At 38.0% G+C, this 20,904-nt stretch overlaps 2 protein-coding genes across 5 annotated transcripts; both read left to right on the plus strand.

Annotated features, from left to right (window-relative positions):
• The first annotated feature begins 554 nt into the window (after positions 1-554).
• Positions 555-6,824, plus strand: myoz1a (myozenin 1a). The gene is made up of 6 exons (XM_033325569.1): positions 555-797; positions 2,566-2,652; positions 3,809-3,996; positions 4,298-4,580; positions 5,783-5,948; positions 6,029-6,824. The coding sequence occupies exons 2-6, from the start codon at positions 2,568-2,570 to the stop codon at positions 6,261-6,263; spliced, it is 957 nt and encodes a 318-aa protein (XP_033181460.1). The 5' UTR covers positions 555-797; positions 2,566-2,567; the 3' UTR covers positions 6,264-6,824.
• A 569-nt stretch (positions 6,825-7,393) lies between these two features.
• On the plus strand, positions 7,394-20,507 carry hhat (hedgehog acyltransferase). 4 transcript variants are annotated; one of them, XM_026309882.2, is made up of 12 exons: positions 7,394-7,543; positions 8,646-8,794; positions 8,905-8,969; positions 9,214-9,327; positions 9,407-9,601; positions 10,237-10,449; positions 10,735-10,912; positions 11,039-11,072; positions 12,843-12,878; positions 15,353-15,554; positions 15,935-16,079; positions 18,815-20,507. In XM_026309882.2, exons 2-12 carry the CDS (start codon positions 8,674-8,676, stop codon positions 18,898-18,900), a joined length of 1,389 nt encoding a protein of 462 aa, XP_026165667.1. In that variant the 5' UTR covers positions 7,394-7,543; positions 8,646-8,673; the 3' UTR covers positions 18,901-20,507. The 4 variants fall into 4 exon arrangements, with proteins under 4 accessions (XP_026165667.1, XP_026165665.1, XP_026165668.1 ...); XM_026309880.2 differs by lacking the exon at positions 11,039-11,072 and adding an exon at positions 11,118-11,268; XM_026309881.2 differs by lacking the exons at positions 7,394-7,543; positions 11,039-11,072 and adding exons at positions 7,669-7,768; positions 11,118-11,268.
• Positions 20,508-20,904: the final 397 nt, after the last annotated feature.

Consider the following 20,904-nt stretch of genomic DNA (forward strand, 5'->3'; position numbering starts at 1 on the left):
AAATATCTCCTCATGGATGGGATGGATTGCCATTAAATTTCGTATACACATACATGGACGCCATTGGTGGTAGCCTTTGGATGTTCTCCAGTACTATTACATGTGTTTGAAAAAGCTGTTTTGGCAATGCAAACACTACCAAAACACTGCCAGGTGTGCTCATCAAATCTAATCACTCAAGACTTTAAAGAACCTTAAAATCTAGTGTCTGTTTAAAGAAATGTGGCAATAAAGGAGATACCCCTCATATTGAAACAAAACTGCTGTTGCCTTAATATACACACATACTAAATGCTTCACTTGTACATACTCCACCCCCCCCCCCCACCAGTCTCTGTGTACCCCAAAAACAAACCAGAGTCCTTTGAGGTTATCTTATAGCTGAGTTCTGTTCCCCTCAGTCTTTGCTACTAAATATAGGCTTCTGAGCCATCTGCGAGAATGATTTTGTTCCCTTAATATCACCATCAGCACTTTCAGTTGGCCAACAGAGACTTCTCCCCCTGCCTTATTGCCCCCCCAATCCCTATTCATACTCCTATCCTCAACCTCCTCCTCCTCCTGTCTTGACACCCACATTGCTGCCACCCACACCCCAACCCGCTGGACATTCTGCCATCTGAGTGTAGGCTGGGTTTTGCACTTCCCAGGACCTGGGTCCAACCGTACGTAGGGTCAGAGGCACTGAGGGATTTGTAATCTTGTGCTCGAGATCACCAGTGTTGAGCCCTGGGTCTCCACCATTCTTTTTGGTATTTATAGGTCTGTCTCTCCCCCCAGGATTACAACAAAACCCGGTGAGTGGCTCTGCATCCCATCTTTGTGATTTGCTCTACTAAAAACCAACAGTTTGGACTTCGGTGCTTGTTACTACAAAAATGGGGAGAGGGAATAATAATGTGCAACATGTTACTGGTCATAATTTCTGTGGGTTTTGTAGCTGATCATTGGAAATCTGGACCTCAACAATTCAGTACACAAGATTTCTACTTTCAGTTTGATAAGAATGCTTTTGATTCTACCAATGATTAAAGTAAAATGGCTTTGGGAACAACTAGATAGCTTTTAGATTTTCTTAAAATGACCAAAGGAATAGGTAAATTTACATACCATCCCTCTCTGTGGGCGTTGCAAAGATTTTATATGGTGTTCACAAACTCTGACAGGCAGTGGTAAATTCGAGCACAAAAGGTTCCTATGGTTGTAATCATTTAAGGGAATTAAAAGACTACCCACAAACCACCACATTAACATCCACAACTAAATTGAGTTCTCACTCTTGTTTTGAGAATGAAAGGAACACTCAGAATTGTTTTCTGGAGGTGTGTATTGTGACCTTAACGGTTGTGTCAAGCCCATTTGATAGTCGAATGATGGCATTACACGTTGCTAAAATGTCATGGCTGGAAATGGCTTTTAAAAATAGCTGCTGTGGGTTGAGTTACAGCCAGTCGATGTGATGTGATGTTTTCCCACTTGACTAGGCCTTAAAGAAACTGCTGAGACCTGAGGGTGCAGATATGAATGTAGGAAGACAAAAAAGTGCAACATAAACACATCATATAATATATGAACCAGACACATTCAGTATGCCAGATTAGGAAGACACTAGAGTATTAGATTTGTGGCTGTTGCTGGGAATATACTCAGTAGTGAATAATATTTTGACTTTGAGGCAGAGGGAAGTATTATCCCCACTTTCTCTGCCTATGTGTTCTATTTTATGATCCCGGGGCTTTCACTTTTTCTGCAGCAGAATAGCACCAAAATGCATTGAACAGTAGTTTCTGCATAAGTCTCAACAAATTTCTGTTTATGTTGACAGTCTATGTACATATTGCATGCCCCCAAACAAAACTGAGATGCACATTCAGCTATATGTTTCCTTTGGGGCAGACATCTGTTTCACTGGGGAATGTGGGGAATCTGAGGGCACTGACATCCACTTTGAACATGAAAAATGAGCAGGATGCCTGTGCTGTTGGATACATTCAGGTCCCATAGATTCACACTGAGGAGTTGTTGACAGTTATAGGTATTGACAGTGAAGAGTGATTTTGAGTTTGTGCCATGGTTTAAGATATTTGCAAAGCAGTCCATTCAAAAGCAGTCTACAATTTTTAAATCTTAAAACTGAGGCGAAAACACTCCCTTCATTGTATTTGAACCTTTGTCTGAACCTGTGGCTTTGCAGATTTACAGTCATATTACTATCAATTAATTCCTTTTAATACAAGCAAGGTTATGTGAAATATAATGTTATGATAACATCTTGCAAAACCTCCTTAGATTACTGTATTGGAAATATTGTTTTATTGCTTTTTCCTTTTTTGCTTTTGATGTCTCTTATAGCTTTTAGTTAAACAAAAAAAAAGTTTAGTATTAATCAAAAATTATAGCTCAACAAAATATTTTTTAATATTTAAACTTTGACATCACTTTTTTGTCGCTTGTCATTACTTCTATCATGGCGGAAAATGGTCTTTTTCAAGTTAGTGTTTTTTTCCCTGTGTGTTTGTAACCAAGTAGTGCTACTGCTAACAGTGTTTCTTCCTTACCCTTCAGACATGCCTCAGAAAACACCACCCCCAGTATACAAGCGGAAAAAGCCCTCCAAGATCATAACTGACCTATCACATATCACTCAGAATGGTGAGTCTGACATGACATAAATATGAAACCAAATTGTCATATATTCAGTACATCTAAAGATGGATGACAGGTGAGGTACTGTAAGAGGTACTGCCTACTATCTGACAGGCAAATTGGGTAATGCCTGTATAGTTAAACAATGAGTTAATAAAATATATAAAAAAACAGCTGAATTTATCAACAAATCTTTAAATATACTGTATATGACTCTGGGTTCACTCTTTAGTTAAAAGAGTTTTGTATTTTGCCAAATCAGGATGATCAACAGTCATTAAATGTTAGCACAGGTATGTAAAATGAAGTTGTGTTATTAAGTGCAAAACTTAATAACATATTTAATATTTATCACCTGTTATCTGTTAATGTCAGGGGTGCTTCTAGGATTTCATCCTTAGGGGGGCTTAGCCCTCAATATTGTTGCTGATAACACTACCTAGTGTTGTCTACATATCATGTGCTGGGCTCCATACTATGTATGTATGTATGGACGATTAATTTGAGATGGCAAATTTCCGTAGACACTGTACACATTGAATGCACAAATACAGGCTATATAAAAAATAAAAAAAAAAGATAGAAAATACCTTCTATAACCACCTATGCATCCCAAGATGTTTCATCGTCTCCCGCCTCCGGCTGACATACAGCACAAGCCAATGCACTTCTAAGGAAGGAGGACTAAGGGACTATCATGCATGCGAATATAGCAAAGAGAATAAAATAAATAAATAAACAAATTTTAAAAACTCAATCTTTTTTTTAATCGACATATCCTGCATTTCTTATTTTCATTTTTATTTTAAAAAGTAAAAATTATACTTTCAATAAATTTTGATAGTTTGATAGTTGATGGTTTTAGGGGGCTGAATGACAGACATGGGGGCTAAGGCCCCCTAAAAAGGGTCTAGAACTGCCTCTGATTAATGTGATTATAATTATGTCAGAACCCATCATCACACAAGATTACTTAGTGACTAGTTTAAGCTGTTTGTGATTCTTTTCAGCTCTATCTAAACATATCAGTAAATATGTCAGTAAAAGTTGATAGTAATTAAATGCACACAACATTTAAATCTTCTGGGCTTCTTTGTAACATTTGTCCACATGTAATCATGCCTAAATATTATTACCATTTGTTTGGATGCACCCTCCCTAGAGTATGAGTCAGAGCTAGAGGCATCTGAGTTTGACCTCGGAAAAAAAATCAGGACTCCCAAAGACATCATGCTGGAAGAGCTTTCCCTGCTGAAGAACCGAGGCTCCAAGATGTTCAAGATGAGGAAGCAGAGAGTAGAGAAATTTATCTATGAAAACAACCCTGACGTCTTCACCAGTGACTCAATGGTGAGAGCATAGTTTATAAAGAAAACACAAGTGAATAATATACAAGCCATCAAAGAGCAACCTTGAAAGACACCTAAATTCCACAAAGGCCAATGGTGTTTAAACCTTTGATTTCACATCAATAACACCAACAAGATTAAAGTTTTTAAATTGTCTTTTCTAAAATACAAAATCAGGACTTGTTTAGTAAAGTTTCTTGGGTGTAACTTCAAGGAAATAAAACTTGGTTAGTCAGTAAATAGAGAATGAATGTGTTGTGTGACATATGACTGATTATAATGATTATATTTCTTAATTTCAGGACAACCTGCAGAAGTTTGTTCCTTCTGTGGGAGGTCATATGGGAGGGCAGACAATAACTGTCGGTGGGCATTTTGTTAGCAAGCAGGTTGGACCGTTTCATTTTGGAGCTATACACAGCGCAGGAGGGGCCCCTGTGCCTCCTCCGAAGCCTGGAAGCAAAGTTGTAGTAGGAGTAGGAGAAGCAGGAGGTGCAGGAAGTGCAGGGAGTGCAGGAGGACACGGTGGTGGTGAACTCGGAAAAGGTGGAAAAGGAGAAGGAACTAGTGAGTCTCCACTAAAAGGTTGGTGTCACTATTTTGCTCATTTTTGGTTTTGTTTTTTTTTTTTTTTTTTGGTCTGTTGGCTGTACAAATTATTTAAACGCATTCAAAAAACAACTCATAAATATCTTCTGAGATGCAGCTGATTTTCCTTTATGTATCATAACTGAGTTAACTTTGGCAGTGAATGAATGGATAGATAACAGTAACTCAAAAATAAATAAATAATCTACACACATAAAGATGTAATATCTACTCTCCACCCAGCCATGTTCCATCTGAAGACAAAGAATGCTTATGTCAGGTAGCTATTCAAAGACTTTAGCTCAGCATTCAACACGGTCATCCCACAACACCTATGAGGATGACAGCTAAGGCTCAACACTTCCATCTGTAATTGGGCCCTAGATTTAGACTGGCAGGCCGTAGTCAGTCTAGATTAGCAGTTACATCTTCAGCAGCTGTGACTGAGCACTGGCATTCCCCAAGGCTGTGTGTTCAGCCCACTCCGGTTCAAGCTACAATACATTATTCAGCTCCAACTGTGTCATCAAATTTACTAACAACACAACAGTGATGGGTCTCATCAGCAACAATGATAAACAGCCTCCAGGGAAGAGTTGGACTGAGTGGCAGCATAGTGTGAGAACAAAAACTTTTCCCTAAATACAGTATAGGGAAAACTTAAGGGGGTAATCATAGACATCACAGAGAAGCATGTGAACTGCGAACCAGCTGGAGGTACCAAAGTATCAAGATCTGACCATGGACCTGTTTTTCCTCAAGCTATGAGAGCCTTAACAGCTTGAGCAATTTTACCAGAATTCCCCCATTATGTCAAGTTTGCTAGAAGCACAGAAAATATGCTGGACCTTGTTTATATCCAGGTTGATGCTTCTAAAGTACTGTAAGAGTGCTCACTCTCACCCTTAAGGGTGTGGACTGTGTGTGCATTATTGTATGCTAATTTGTGAACTTTAGAGGTGATGAGACATTATATTTGTTGTATTTTGACAGAGCCAGACTGTCTATACTGTCTGTGCTAAATATCTGACTGCTTCATATTTAGCACAAAGAAACTAAGGTTTTATCTTATCTTATCTAACTCCAAGGGAAAAAAAATCAAACAAGCATGGTTCCCTAAAATTATTAACATTTTTCATCTACCAAAATAATCCACAAACATCACATAATGTGTTCTAGCTGTGGATATTTTTTAACAGGAGGTGGAACAGATGCATCTAAAAAAAAGACTCATGTGATAACATATGTGTCACCATGGGAGAAGGCCATGAAGGGTGATGAGAATCTGATTGCCACTCTGAAAACTGCAATGCCTGGCCCCCTTGAACGAAAGGAGCTGCTGCCCAAGTACAAATGCTTCAACAGGTAATTCCCTCAAAGCCTGATTTTGTAGGTGCTTTGTGACAAACAGGGACTTTAATAACTCTCTCACCTTACTATGCTAGGACTGCCATACCCTATGGCGGCTTTGAAAAGGCCAACCAGCTCCTGAAATTCCAGCTGCCAGACACTAAGAAGACCAAACAGGAGCTTGAATCCCCAGTGGTGTACCATCATGACATCAACTGCCGCCCTTCTTTCAACCGCACTCCTATTGGCTGGGTGGGCAGCAGTGAACCCAGCAGCATTCATATGGAGAATGATGCTGTGCCCTTCGATGGAGAGACTGATGAGCTGTGAAAAAAAAAAAAAAATACTGTGATTACACACACTATGCACATGCACACGCAAGCAGGAATGCATGCATACAGTTCAAGCTAGCATGCATACACACAATAAAGGAGCTTACTCTCTCACTGTGGATAAATGAAAGTGTATATGAAATGTGGTTATGTTCTTATCTTGCACTGCATTTGGTTGTAAGGCAAATAAAGTTGTACATGTAATGAGAGGGAGGAAGATGAAACATCAAACATTTATCTGTTAAATTCATAAGACCAGTCTAAATACTCCTTCAATTTGTTAGAAAGGTTGTTCTTGGTCACAAGATATTATCAATGAGGAAAGAATTAATTATGTAAGAAGGATATATTTTTGTTATTGTTGTGCCTGTTGTCTTGATGTCAACTTATCATACTTCTTATTTCCCACTGCTTTTTTTGTTGTTAAGATTCTCTGATCTTTTGTTGAACCATGAAAATGTTACAAATCGGGCTAATTCAGGATGCTTGCATAGTCCGTTGCTGAACCTACTGAATTAAGATCAACAGTCTCTCCACAATAAACCCTTTCAAACTATAACAGTGCTCTTGTAGATTGATTAAAATATCAATGGAAATCATTTTGAGTGTCTTACAATTACTATATTTAAATATATTTGTTGAACACTGCATATTTCTGAACAGGTTGCCTCAAACAAAATTCAATAAATAAAATACTTATAATGGAATGACAATGGAAAATAGCTTTAAAGTTAAAATCGAGGAAGATCTATTTCTGTGATCAATTTGAAATATCAAGGAATAAGAAAAGTTAAAGTTCTCACTAGCTTGAATGTTAAGCATGTTATATTAGTGTGTTAGCTGCAGTTTGTACTGTCCTGTAGCTCAGTTGTTAAATATGTTACATATTAGAAGTAAATCAGATGTTTTGCTTGAAAAATCAAAATCTTCAAAGCGAATAAACATAGGTACAGCAATAATAGTAAACAAATCAAGCAGCAAATAATGAAAGTGCTTAATTACAGAATATAATACAGTTCGGTTTGGTGTTATGCACCTCCTAACTGCAGGTTTTCCGGTCAGAAGTTGACGAGCCACTCCCGCACAGTTGGGGGCGGTCATGCTTTGAGAAGTTGTGTGAATGAAACAAGGAAAAAGAGGAATACCTCAGTACCTTTGCATTGTGTGTGCCGGGATTTACTCAGACGTGTAACGGAGAATTAATACACACTAAGCTCTGGCAAACAGTGTAGTTCACAATTTACAGCAAGGCAATGGATACCAGCTCAGTGCCATTAGGTAATACTGCAACTCCAACGGCTCGAACGGTTAGCTAGTCTAGCTAATGTTAGCTTAACGTTACAGCTTGCCGGATACGGTAATGTCAGGCTATGGAAGTTGTCAGATAACCCAGTGGGAATGTGGGAATCAAACAAATCACAAACTTTTACACACGCTCCTCTTCATGATCTCAGATACCGAGACGATGTTAAGTAACGTTGGCTGGTTCGGTTACCGGACACGGTAATGTTAGCTGGTTTGTTTGCTCAGAGTGTTTCAGGGTCGACGTACTCACGTTACCTAGCAACGGCACCTTTTGCCACCGGTTTAATGCCTCATGAAGTTTAACTAGTTAGCTATGAAAATAATTATATAACTAATATTAAGCCTAAAAATATTTTAAAGCAAATTAAAATCCGTGTTTTAAACGTTTTTGCTCTGTTGCTGCATTTGAATCTGTTAAATATGTTTTAATTGTTTTTGAATGTGCTTTATTGAAAATCCTGTTAAACAACATGGCTAGTCATCCAGGCTATTAAAAAGTAGCTAATAAAAACAAGAAAGTAAATTAGAGATTATTGGTACATTCTATTAATTTGTACAATTTTATATCTCAGCAGTAGTTCTGTAGATTTTAAATTATTAGCCAATACATTAATGCACTGTTATGCAATAGGCCTGTAAAAAAAAACAGGTGTTGGATGTTCAGTGATGTGCCCAGTTTCCAATATAATTGTAACAATAAAGCAAAGGATCTAACCAAAATATTTTATCTAATTAATTTCAGAATTACACCAGACTCTTAACACTTTTTCAAAAAAATGTAGTGTTGTTGATGCTCCTCCATCGTTTTCTGTAACAACATATTCCCTGTAGGTGTAGTTTTGTCTGTGACAGTTCCTTTTAGCTTTAATCAAATTTATTGAAACTTACTGCAAATTCAAATAAGTTCCATGTCACATGTGACTACTTTACATTTTTATAATCCAACTCTAAGAAAAGGAATGTTAGTACCATGAAAGTTTCCCCTTATATGGGATTAATAACGTTTATCTTATCTTATGTGGTTATAGATCAGATGAGCTGATGAAGTGTGTGTTTGTCAATCATTCTGTTTCAGGTGCACAATAGCACAGTGATTTTGACTAATGACATCTAAATCAAGGGCCCAGTTGGCACCCCTGCCATGGATAGAGATCCTTGCTTATTGGGTGCTGTCCTTTGGTTCTCATCTGTACTCTTTCTACCAACTGCACAGATTCTCCAAAGGTAAGATAGATGGACAGATATCATTCATATCAATCATATATACTGGTTAATCAGTGAATTGAGAAGAAAAGGTATACAAAAATGAAATAATGTCCTGTTGTGCACGTTAGAGCATGAAGCAGGATTAGAGAGAGAACTCCAGTTGGAAAAAGGTCTTCTTAAGGATTTTAAAAGGGTAAGTTAAACATGGAAATCACTGACTAAAAGACCCGTCTGAACCGAAATTATGTTAAATTTCACTGAAAACACAAATTTGTTAAAGTCCATAGTATATAGTCCTAATTTATGTCACAGAATTACAGTTTTTTTCATTAAGTTCATTTATAAAAATAGGTTCATAATACACTATTCCAAGAATCTTCTCAATGGGCTTGAGATGTGTTTTAAAGGCTCCTGGTGAATATATTTTTCTTTGTCAGGACTCATCAGACTTTGAGTGGAGTTTTTGGACTGAATGGGCTAAGAGGTCTTTACTGTGGACTCTGATTGGTCATGGTGTGATATCAAGATTTACTAGCGTCTTTTACCCCAAGGTAGGAAGTGCCTACTAAAGTGGAATATAGCTGATGGGTGATGTTTAAATCCAACCCATTTTTGATTCTTCTCCAACAGTTTAGAGTGCCAGCACTCACAACATATGGCCTTGTAGTAGCCAGTAGTGTGTTGGGGATTAAAGGTGTGAGTGTGCTGCTCGTACATCTAGGAGTGTCGTTTTCAGTGGCCCAGTTGCGAAAGCCTGCGCTGTCATGGGCATGTAACCTGCTGCTGCTCTGCACACTTCACATTCAACCACTCCAAGAGATCCAGGTGAGTTGCATCAGTAGCATATATTTATACCTAAATATTATATTTGTAAAGAACACAAGAGGGCGCAATATACCAAGGAGATGTTAAGCCATTTGGCCACCGAGCTTTATTTTAACATGTCCATAGTACAAGATAAAGGTTGAAACTCAATACTTTTACATTGATTGGTTGTTAAGCACTGGCTCGTGGCTTTTCATTACATTTACGATGTTGTTAACATCCTCCTTTTGTAAACTGATTCAAGAACACTTGCTAATTGCACAATATGTGACACATCAAGCATCATGGGTGTAGCCAGGCAAGTGTGCTCAAGTCAGTCTTGACAGTCTGCTTCTAAAATCCTGCTCCTTTTTTACACACATGTAATTGGACACAATAAAATCCTGTTTCAGTATGAATTTGAAACCAGTATTATTGATGCTATTGAGTAGACCTCATTAAACATTGTCCTAAATATGTTAAGTAATTAGGAGAGTTGCCAGATTTTCAGTTTTTTTTTAAAATTACATTTTTCATCACATTTCAGATTGTGAATTCAAAAAGTGTGTCTAAGTATAGGCTCAAACTGCCACCATGAATATAAGCATTTCCCAGGAATGTGTTAAAATAATTGGGCTTCCCACTGTGTTACACAGAGAGGCTGGTATAAGACAGAGGAGGAATACTATCTTCTTCTCTTCAGTGTGGCTGTCTGTGGTCTGCGTTTCATCAGCTTCAGCCTGGAGCATTGCTGGTGCCCTCAGGACCGTGATGGCCTTGTGGAGCTCTTCTGGTTGTTTTCATACACTTTCTATCATCCTTTTTTCTACAATGGACCCATTATTACATACACAGACTATATTGAGAAGGTAAGAGAGCCAAGTAAAGCTACTTGTGAGGTAAACTGTAATTTAGTTTCAAATTGCCTGGGAGAAGCTAAAGTTGATTGCTAGTCTTCAGGTCCCCTTTTAAAAAACACAGTATACATCAGTGCTGGTGGCCTGCTTACAAGGGACAGTAACTTGACTTTTAGATTTATAGAGCAATACTTATTTACTCTCACTGTCAGATTTGTTGCAATCCTGGGTTTTTGTTTTGGTGGTGAAGATTCAACCAGTAACCCTTAACAACATGCTCACGTTCTACACTTTCAGATGCGGGGGCTTCCCAAGGAAAGTGACAGAGAGGACTCTGGTTTTTGTCACTTACTGCTCAGATCAGGACGGATCATACTGTGGTGGTGCATTGCAGAATACATGATTCATGTAATGTACATGCACTCCATTCAGTCTAATGAGACCTACATAGAAATTCTTCCTCCTTGGGCCTTGGGTAAGTCTTTATACCGAATAAAGCTATAGCACTGAGATTTAGCATCAATATTTCCCTGCTACTTCAGACACACACTGAACATGTTTTTTTCGATATGTATAATTTGAAAACACATTACATTCACAGGATTTAGTTGGTTCTACAACTCCCAACTCACATGGTGACTACTGACCCACTCTCCCTGGCCATTTTTGCTCTGTCACAGGCGGTCTGGCCCTGGCCCTCGTCCAGTTTTTCTACGTGAAGTATCTGGTCCTGTTTGGCTTTCCATCTATGCTAGCTACTTGCGATAAACTAGTTCCCCCAAAGCTACCTCGTTGTGTCAGCATCATGTACAGTTTCACAGGGATGTGGAGGTAAGATCAGTCTGTGGAATCAAGTCCAGTTAAAACCCACATAATACAGTGTTATATAGGTCCGTCAGAATTACATAACACTTCAGTGGCTTGAAAAGCTACTCCCTGGTATCCTTGAGGAAAAGGTAAATTTAATGTCAAGTGCTTTAAGTGCTCACTGTGCTTTGGCAATCAGATACAGACTGGTCACAGCCAATTGTCTTGTCTTCTGCCATTACTGCGATCAGAACAGCAGGCCATCTTTGCACCAGGAGCATTATATCATTCTTTCAGACTCGAGCTTAAATGGTTTGTTCATTTGGAACGGTTCTGTACTTGTGTGCCAAATCTTTTTTTTCCCACTCCAAATAAAAATGGGTTTGTAGCAACATGCCTAAGACAACAAAGAAAATAAAACCAAAACAAAATATGTCTCCATGTTTAAAAAACAGAAATCCAAGTAGAACTGTGTGTTTTTTTTAAAGGGAATCTGGTATTATCCAGTGTATGAGTATATTGCCCAGTTAACAGTTCAGGAAAGGTGGTTTATTTTTTAGCTTCAGTCATGGTTTAGTGTTTAATGTTACAAACACACCTCATAGGGTTTCTGTCACACCCACTTTCACAAAAAGTGGATATTGTAAAATTTAATCTGATTATGATTGCTATTTTTGTTATGCTCATTTAACACTTTTCTTACAAGAAAAAACAGATTTTGCCTGGTTTAAGCTGAAGGGGTCACAGTTGTTCAAGTTAATGAACACACTTGGCAGTGCTTGTTACATCACCATGAAGCACTTTAATCAGCAAGACCTCCACAAACTACATCATCTGAAATAATAAAAAAGTTCATCTACATAGCGCTTATCAGAATCAGTAATTACAGGACTTAAAAAAATGAGGCATCCAGAAATAAGAAAGCAAGAATTGAAGAAACTGTTAGATCAGATAGTGAGTGTTTACAGTGTTTGTACAGTTAAATCAACACCACCAACACAGTTTCCTTAAAAAAAACCTGAAGATTACCTTCATGATAGAAGGATTTATTTCAGGACTGTTTTAGCCTGAATTTGTTTTAGGTGTACTTAATAAACTGGCAACTGAGCATATAAACAAAACATAAACATGAAATTACTGTTAATGAAAACCTAATAATGTACAGTAGAAAAATAATAGGGAAATTACCAGGGAGCGTAGCTTGTTGCTTTCTTAAAGCAAAAGTGCATTTCTAATCGTAATGAACACTTTCTTAATTTAGAGCACGTAAAGTTGTGTTTGATTTAGCAGTAAAAAAGCACTGGCTATAGACTAGATTGACCGGTGTGCTGACATGTATTCACTCCAATCCAGCCTGAGTCTGCTGAGCTGGGGAATGTTGACAACACTGATGGAATGCATAAACCTGCCTACTGACATCTCTCTGTCAGTCTGTAGTGAAAAAACAAAATGCTTTTCTAATCTTAATGGCAAAGACACATGTATCATACATACTGCAAATGCTTCAGTTTATACTGGTACTCAGGTGTTTCTTGTTAATTTTTATATTATGCAAATTTATGACTCGAATATAATATTTTTTTGTTGTTCACGCTCAGGCACTTTGATGAGGGGCTGTATCGATGGCTCATCAGGTAAGAGGCACTTAAGAAGTGGTGGGGGAGACTAATTCAGATGTTAATGCTTACTAAAATTGTGAATTGTAATCTAAATCAGATAACTGACATTGGCATACAGTATCTCTTTTTATCTATCTTTCCATCTATTTATCTAGTGTATAGTTTTTATGACCTTATATTTGAAATAGCATGTGTTTAATCCTAATGTATCAGCCTGTGTGCTGCAGGGCATTCACCTTTAAAAAAAAGAAAAAAAGATGCCATTCTCCAGCTGCCTGCGAGCATGTTTCATTGTAACGGACAAGGATGCTGCATTTGCATTCAGGCTTTCTCATGATTATGAGGTTCCATATTGGAGAATAGTTCTGTTGTGTTACTGTTTCTGCACCCTGGAGAAATGCCTCCTTGTTTAATATGTGCATATGTAATGTGAGCATTATGTGTTTGCTTCACTTGTACTTTGGACAATGCATATTATTAGTTCGTCTGCTTTTAATGATGCACACTAGGCTGAATACAGCCTATTGGGAGTTTATGGTCCACTTGGTAGACGTAAGTTGCTACATTAAGGCAGAACTACAGATACACGGTTGTCAGCATACACACTGATATTCAGTGAAAATGTTCCTTTGTCCTTGTTATTATTAGCTAATTAGTGTTTGTGTTGACTCTTTTCTTCCTTCTTGTTTGACACTTGAAGGTGTACATGTACATGTGCTTTTTAGATGTTAAAGATGAGTTTACAGTGAAATATGGAATATCAGGCTTAAGGTGGCTCAAATAAATTTGCTGAAGATCCCAAGATTTAAATTGCAAATGCAGGCTTTTATTTTAATCAGTGCCCATTGGAAATTGTTTCTCTTGCTTAATAGCATCACTTGCAATTATCCTAGTGCAGATGCAAAGTGATACCCATGACACAATGCCCTGACGTTCCTTCTTATGAAAGTGTTCTAAAGAGGTTTTAATGCAGTTCTGAAATTCAGCTGAAATTGTCTGAAGAGCACTAGATGTGTGCATAGGTGTTAAATTATGTGTTCTAAATGACTCACACACACCTCGTCTCCATGGGCAGCTAAGTGGCTCATTCTTTGTCATTTTTATATGCTTTCCCTGCCTGTACACCACAGTATCTCAGGTTCATAGTTTCACGCACATACACAATTGTCAGTTGACAAAAGAGCACTTACTGATTGTTGGATAGTGCCATTGCAGCTACATATGTGAAGGAGCGTTTGATCTCCACTCCTGAATAATATTAGTTTTAAATATATACATGGCACCTGGAATTGAGTGGGTGGGGGTTTCAGCATTTAACGAAAGATGACATATTCTTTATATATCAGTTAGAGCTCAGCACATGGCAGTGATAGTTGCTGGACTTGTCTAATTCCATTGTCAGTCTATAAAGCCTGTATGCATATTGGTTTTTCCTCCTGCTGGCAATATTGGGATGTTACAGAACACACTGATTACTTATGTATGAATTTTTTGAAATGATCATATTTTGATTGACATGTTTGGAATTAATCTAAATCTAAATATTTAAAATTGATGGACCCGTAGTCAATATGTTTTGGTATTCAGTTTGCTCTGGCTCTAACACCACTCCATCTGTTTTTGCACCTACTTTCATCCTCCAGTATGGCCAAGCTGGCCACTCTATTTAAGGCTCAGAAAATGCTGGCTCATCTTTCAGCAACATTGATTAGTCACAGGGTGGCTGAGATAATTAGTTCTCAGCTCAGCAACATGATGTAGTGTTTGTTTCTGTGTTGGAGCGATGTAGCATGTTGGGACTGTAGGTACCTCTGGGACTGCTGACGTTCTCACAATATCCGAGACAATATGCCACATTCTCTACTGCTAGCCCACATCAAGTGGGCTAAGTATATAGCTGCTATTTTTATACAACATGCAATGTAAGCTCATTTCACCATTGCAAAATTACATCCAAAAGTTATGTGCTAGATATTTGCCATTTGATTAACATACTGTAAAGTCATTTAACTGTCCTCAGTTTCTAAATCAGAATGTTGAAATCAGACCCTACCAGTCACCCCACCAAAAAGAAAATGCAGAGACAGCTAAAGTGTTAAAAAAAAAAAATCAATTGGATGTAGAGAGAATTAAATGTGGACCAAGGGTTGGTGTGTACCACAGAAACCACTCTGGAATCATTCAAGCCAGTTGCAGCAAGTTATTAACAACTTGGCAGGATTGATTCCCTGGAGTGTCCTTGATTTTGCACTGAACGTCAGAACAATGTTTATTTGATTAAAAATCAATGAACAAGATCATCTCTGTGTTCTTTGCAATTCATTGATGCCTTGTCGTGTCATTTTCATTCACCCTTTGTTTGTACTACACATTGGCCGCAGCATATTTGACCGACTAAAGAAAAATAGTCAAAGTAATTGTCTTTGTTATCATTGTTACTACTGTTTGTCTTGGATGGGATCTTTTCATGATATGTGTTCATGTTTCAGATACATCTATGTGCCACTGGGAGGCTCCCAGCATGGTCCTCTTTACAAAATGTTATCCACTGGCCTTGCATTTGGATTTGTCTGCCTCTGGCATGGCGGCCACGACTACTTACAGTACTGGGCCCTGATGAACTGGGCTGGAGTTCTGATGGAAAACGGGCTAAAGTCTCTCTTTACTTCTACCTTTATTCACTCAATTATTGTAAGTTTGAACTCAAAGCATTTATGGTGCCAATTAAGAGTTGCCAGTTAAGATGTTTTAAAATCTTTCCTTTAGCCAGAAATAAAAAGGTTATATAGTCTAGCTAACTGTAAGAAATGCCTGAACTGGTTGGATTTTAACATCTAACATTAATGGGAGTAAAATCCTATTTCCAGTATATTAACAATACAGATGTTCAGGATGTTCTCGCTTCTTTAGCCTTGGGAAAAGCCTCTTGTTCTCAAAATAGTAAGAAAGTCTGATGTAATCCTCTAGTTTATGGTGACACAGGTGCTGCGCTGTTCTTTGTTGCGCCGATTTATGACGAAAATCTCTTGCGGTTCTCCTGCAATTAACTTATTTATTTACTGATTTCCCAGGAGCAGAAATTTTCTGCAGCAATGAAAAGACGTTGCATTGCCTTTCTCTCTGCCTTCTCCACTGCCATGCTCATCCTCTCTAATCTGGTGTTCCTTGGGGGGATACATGTTGGCAGAATCTTCTGGAAGCGGGTCTTCATTCAAGGTAAATTGCCTTGTCCAACACTCAGTCAATAGGATTTGTGCATGCCTTCATTTTGCAGGATTCTTTCAGCTGGCATTTTGAAATTTGTTTTCTATCAGTCATGTTTCCTTTTAATTTGACAGTTTGGTTGAAACACAGGCCACCACACATTCTCCTCTGGAGAAATATAATAAAGTCATTAATAAAACATAAAACAGTGACTAAAAATGCAGCGGTTTAGTGATTCAGTATATTTAGCAGTATTTTCATTGGATGGTGAGGCTGTGGTTATACTTGAACAATTTATGCATCTGCATGGGCAAATTCTCCCAAACAGAGAGACATCTGCTTCATGGTAGTGCCAGGCCCTATTTTGCTCCCTGTATCTTTATTTGGCTCATTTGGTACCTAAAGCAAGATGGCAGGTCCTCCTGCAGCCTGTCTACACATGATAAGCATTCTGAGCTGCACTGGCTGCTAGGCTTGGGTGCAGAGTGAGTGCAGAGAGCTCAGCCCTGTGTCAACGTGTCATCATAAAATTTACCAGTACTGTTTAAATTTATACTGAAATAAAACGCTCAGTCTCCCTAATTTTAAAGCTGTATTAATTGGTTATTGATCTGCTTAGGGGCAGCAGAGGAAGCTGTAAACATGACTTTATCTTGTCTTTATCAGTGAATAGTTACACACATCCAGCAGACACAGAGCATTGTTGGTATTTATTTAGAGTTGTAAATTTGGACATCCAACAAATGTAAGTCCAATATTTATTCTCCGTGTAGGTCCCTCTTTTTCACCACCAACCCCTGTGGTAAATATGTGGCTCTGTTGTTTCCCAACCTGGCATTGTGTTTTACTTGTTGCTTTTGACAGGATCACAGCAAACATATGTTAATGACTTTCTTCTCAACCTCATATGTATCATTCTGCTTCTTCTAGCACTCCTGACCCCTTTCCCACACATCCAACTATATGAACTGTGCTTGATGTAAATAAGTTAGGAGAAGCCTAAAAATAAGAACAGAGTATTTTAAAAAATACTGAAGTTGTGAATTATTGAGACTGAGCTAAAAAGTAAACTGAGAATCTTAGTTTGCTTTTATGGTGATTCATTCAGACCATTAAAAGACTAAAAATAAGGATATAAGGATATAGTATGATGTTCACTTTAAAAATTTAAAAAGACCTTTAAAAAAAAAAGCAGTTTATAATTTAGATGTTTTTACTGAGCTGTTGTGTTTTTGTAAATCACAGTAAATTGAAATGTAGAATTAGTAGTAGAATTACCTAAAGCCGTTCCTTGTTTCTGCATGTGTCAGCACACTAAACTACAGGGGCCAGAGGTTGGGAGGGTCGCAGTTTGCTTTATTAACATGAGATCAGTGCTTTTAAATCAGCCTGCTTGGGATTTTTACCTGCATACACAGTGATGTAATTGCACTTTGATCTCTTTGGTGAAATGTTTAACAAAGTCCCAATTGCCTACAATCTTGAGGATTAGTGAAGTATCTTCTGTAGTATGTATGTGCATGTGTATTGTCTTTACATTGGATTGATTCACTGATTTATTTTCTGACTTTCTGAACATATTTTAATATTATGTTATACTATAGTAGCCTTTTAAATTGTGCTTTTATGTCAGTTTAAGTATATTATGAGTAAAATTACAGCCCTTTTTTCATCAAATCATTGGCTCCACTTCTGGTCCAGCAGCTCTGGAAGGCTGTAGTTAGTGGTGTTTTGTTAGCATTGTTGCTAATGCTAATATGATAATATGATGATCTCCTGTTAGCAAGCTAACATTGCTAATTAGTATCGAACATAAAATGCAGCTGAGATTAAAGAGAAAGTAGTTGTTTTCTTAATAACAGCACCTTGCTCCAAATATTCAAGTATCTCTGCACATTTCTCAGTTGTGGGGAAAAAAAATCATATTTTGCATGTGGGCTTCTTTTAAGTTGTTTGATAACAATGGTTGGATGACTGGTTGGTGAATATATTTCACACTGAGGGAGTGTTAATGAAAAGCACATACCTGCACAGACAAAATGCTGCGATGCTCCATACTAAGGCTTGTTCAGGCTGCACACAGGGCTCAGGGCTGGAAAAATTTGAAAGATTAATTTACATGTCAGAAATGCATAATATTTCAAAGTTGAGCTTGAAAATGTTTGACATTGTCTAATGTAAAGTATTTTTTATAATTGGCATTTGCTGGCTCATGTTTAAGACAAACATAATTATTTCAAGTTTTGTGTTCAGAGTAACCAAAATAAAAATATTTATCACCAAAATATTGCTTTTCAGCCCTAGCCCACGTAACCTTTCTCTTCCGCAGACAGGAAACTGACAGTACAGCTGTGCATTAAGCAGCGCGTGTGTGTGAATTGCGTTTTGACATGAATAGAAAAGAATAGACCATTGAGAGGCATTGTGGGTCCAGGTGCAGGTTTGTGAGATAATCTGGAGCCAAGCCAGTTGGGGAGGAGGTGCAGACAGCTGTCCTTACCTGCGTGCCCGGCCCTCTAAGAAGCAGCTATAAATAGAAAGAGAATAACTGTAGCACAACACAGTACATCAGAGAGAACTGGCCAAACTGTAACTACTGCTCCCTCTCGAAGAATGTAATTTACATAATTAATAATGAAACTGTAATGAAATGTGTAGTGAATCCACTAAATATTCATGTCCTGTGTTAGAATACAAGTATTCTCTGTTACAGACAAAACAGATGTATGATTCTCTGCTCATTTCAGGCTGGTCTAGCATGGCCCCACCTATGCTGGCTTTCCTCTACTGCTTTGCTCAGATTGGGCTTGAGTGGACTTCTCATCCAACATGAGTCACCTTGACTTTGTATCAGAGTTTGAACCCCTACTATCAGACGACCAGAACATCCTGCTGAGTGCAGCACCTTGTCTTCACCAGCCAGAACGTCTGTGGCGAACCTGGCTCATAACCACTGAACTGGTCCAAATCTGGCTGAAGTGCAGCTGAGCAGCCACTCTCATAGCCTGCCTGCCAGGACTCTAAGCCAAGACTTAACGGATCAGCACTGATTCTTTCTAAGCTGAGAGTTTCAAGTATTTTGTGGACAACTTAAGTACACACAAGCTATAATACAATGAATGTAATGCTCTAAAGCCAATGCAGCCTCTAATAGCAGCCTTGGCTGTGTCAAGACATATTTTCTACCCAGTAAACTACTGTACACTAAATCACTGTTATTCCTAGAAAGTACAAAAGCTCCACTGCTCCGTGGTACGGTCAGAAAAAGAAACATTTTCATATATACTTGCTGCTTTAGCTCACCTCAAAGGCATTTGTGTATTCAGAGGTTGACAGCAGATAGAAAACTCTATAGAGCAGCAGGAACCTAATCAGTGTAATGTTTTTTCCCCATGTTCAATGACACTAATATTAGTACATGTATTCCTACTGTTTAACACAGTAACAGTTTATCTGCTGGAAAGCAAGGGAAGACGAGAGTTTGAGCAGATTCTGAATCTTAAAAGGCCTAGTGACACATGCAGTTTAAGCAAAATGAAGTATTAAAAACAGCCTTATCATAAACTTCAGGACAATTCTTTATGCAGAGGAGCCCCATGACTATTTAAAGGGTAAGTTTGTTTTACCCCATAACTGTCTTATTGCCAATAACGCCAAATGTGTTATTCTGTAAAATAAGTCAAAAATGTGCACTTAAATGTTTTAAAAGTAATTTCTGGGTTGATATGATATTCACTTATATTTGCTGATATTTGTATTTTCAGTCATGAATCAGGACAATGTTATTTCCCTGTTAGTGTAGAGAATAGTTATTGGGTATATCAATAAAAGTGACTTATGTGGGAACAACAGAAGCTACAGTGCCCATGTTTATACTAATGAAGGAGCATATCACCCGGTGTGACAATGTGGTTCACTAATGTGTTTTTAATAGATTTTGGACACAATAGATCTATAGACAACGCTTAAGTGACATGGCTTGGGACTTGATGGTGCATTTGATAAGACATTTGTCAAGCTATTGGAAAACAAAATTGTTCAATATGTGTTTTCATCTGCTCTTTACAGATTCAGATTTCAATAAATAAATTAGTACAGTAGTGAAGAGCTGCTGTCATCGGGTTTTAATGGCAAACTCTTTCTGTTCTGGAAATTAATAGGAATCTGCTTTAAAAAGCTCATCTTTGCTTTTTGTGGCTTTTGAGCTTAGAAAGTGTGATGTGACAAAATAATCCAATCATTTTACTATTCACAGTGCACAATAAGAAAAGCAAACAGCTTTGGAGCATGGCTTCCAAGGAGATTAGTTTAAGAATTATTGCATTTTAAGTCAAAGGCACCATTGCTGAAATTCATTCACATAGAACTTTCACTTTGCCTCTGGTGTTCTGTTTGTCCTGCAGCAGCAATTGATTGCTGCCAGGTATGTGTGTTTATTTTCTTAATTGCTAAACTATCTCACCTGCACAGGTCTGCATTTCTTATTGTAATCACTGGTGAATAAACAGCCTTATAATAAAAGCCAGTACTAGTCCCTCGAGATTATTACATCTGTGGCACTAAGTAGGATCCGTGTGCGCAGAGGTCAATGGGGAATCCTCTTAAATGAGCACAAAACTCTGAGGTTTATCTGACATAAGAAGATCAGCAGGGGAATACACCTGCTGAGTTGCACTTTTTGAGGTAAGTGCCCTCATCACTGGCATGGAGCTAAAACACAAAGACTGACATTTCTCACAGGTCAGAATTGCTGCAGACAGAGTGCAGAATGTATAAAATATTTATTATGAATATTAGAGTATGTCACAGCTCATAACAAAGAGTTCCCATTGTGCTT

The sequence above is a fragment of the Mastacembelus armatus genome, chromosome 15, assembly GCF_900324485.2.
Source record: "Mastacembelus armatus chromosome 15, fMasArm1.2, whole genome shotgun sequence".
NCBI classification, from domain to species: Eukaryota; Metazoa; Chordata; class Actinopteri; order Synbranchiformes; family Mastacembelidae; genus Mastacembelus; species Mastacembelus armatus.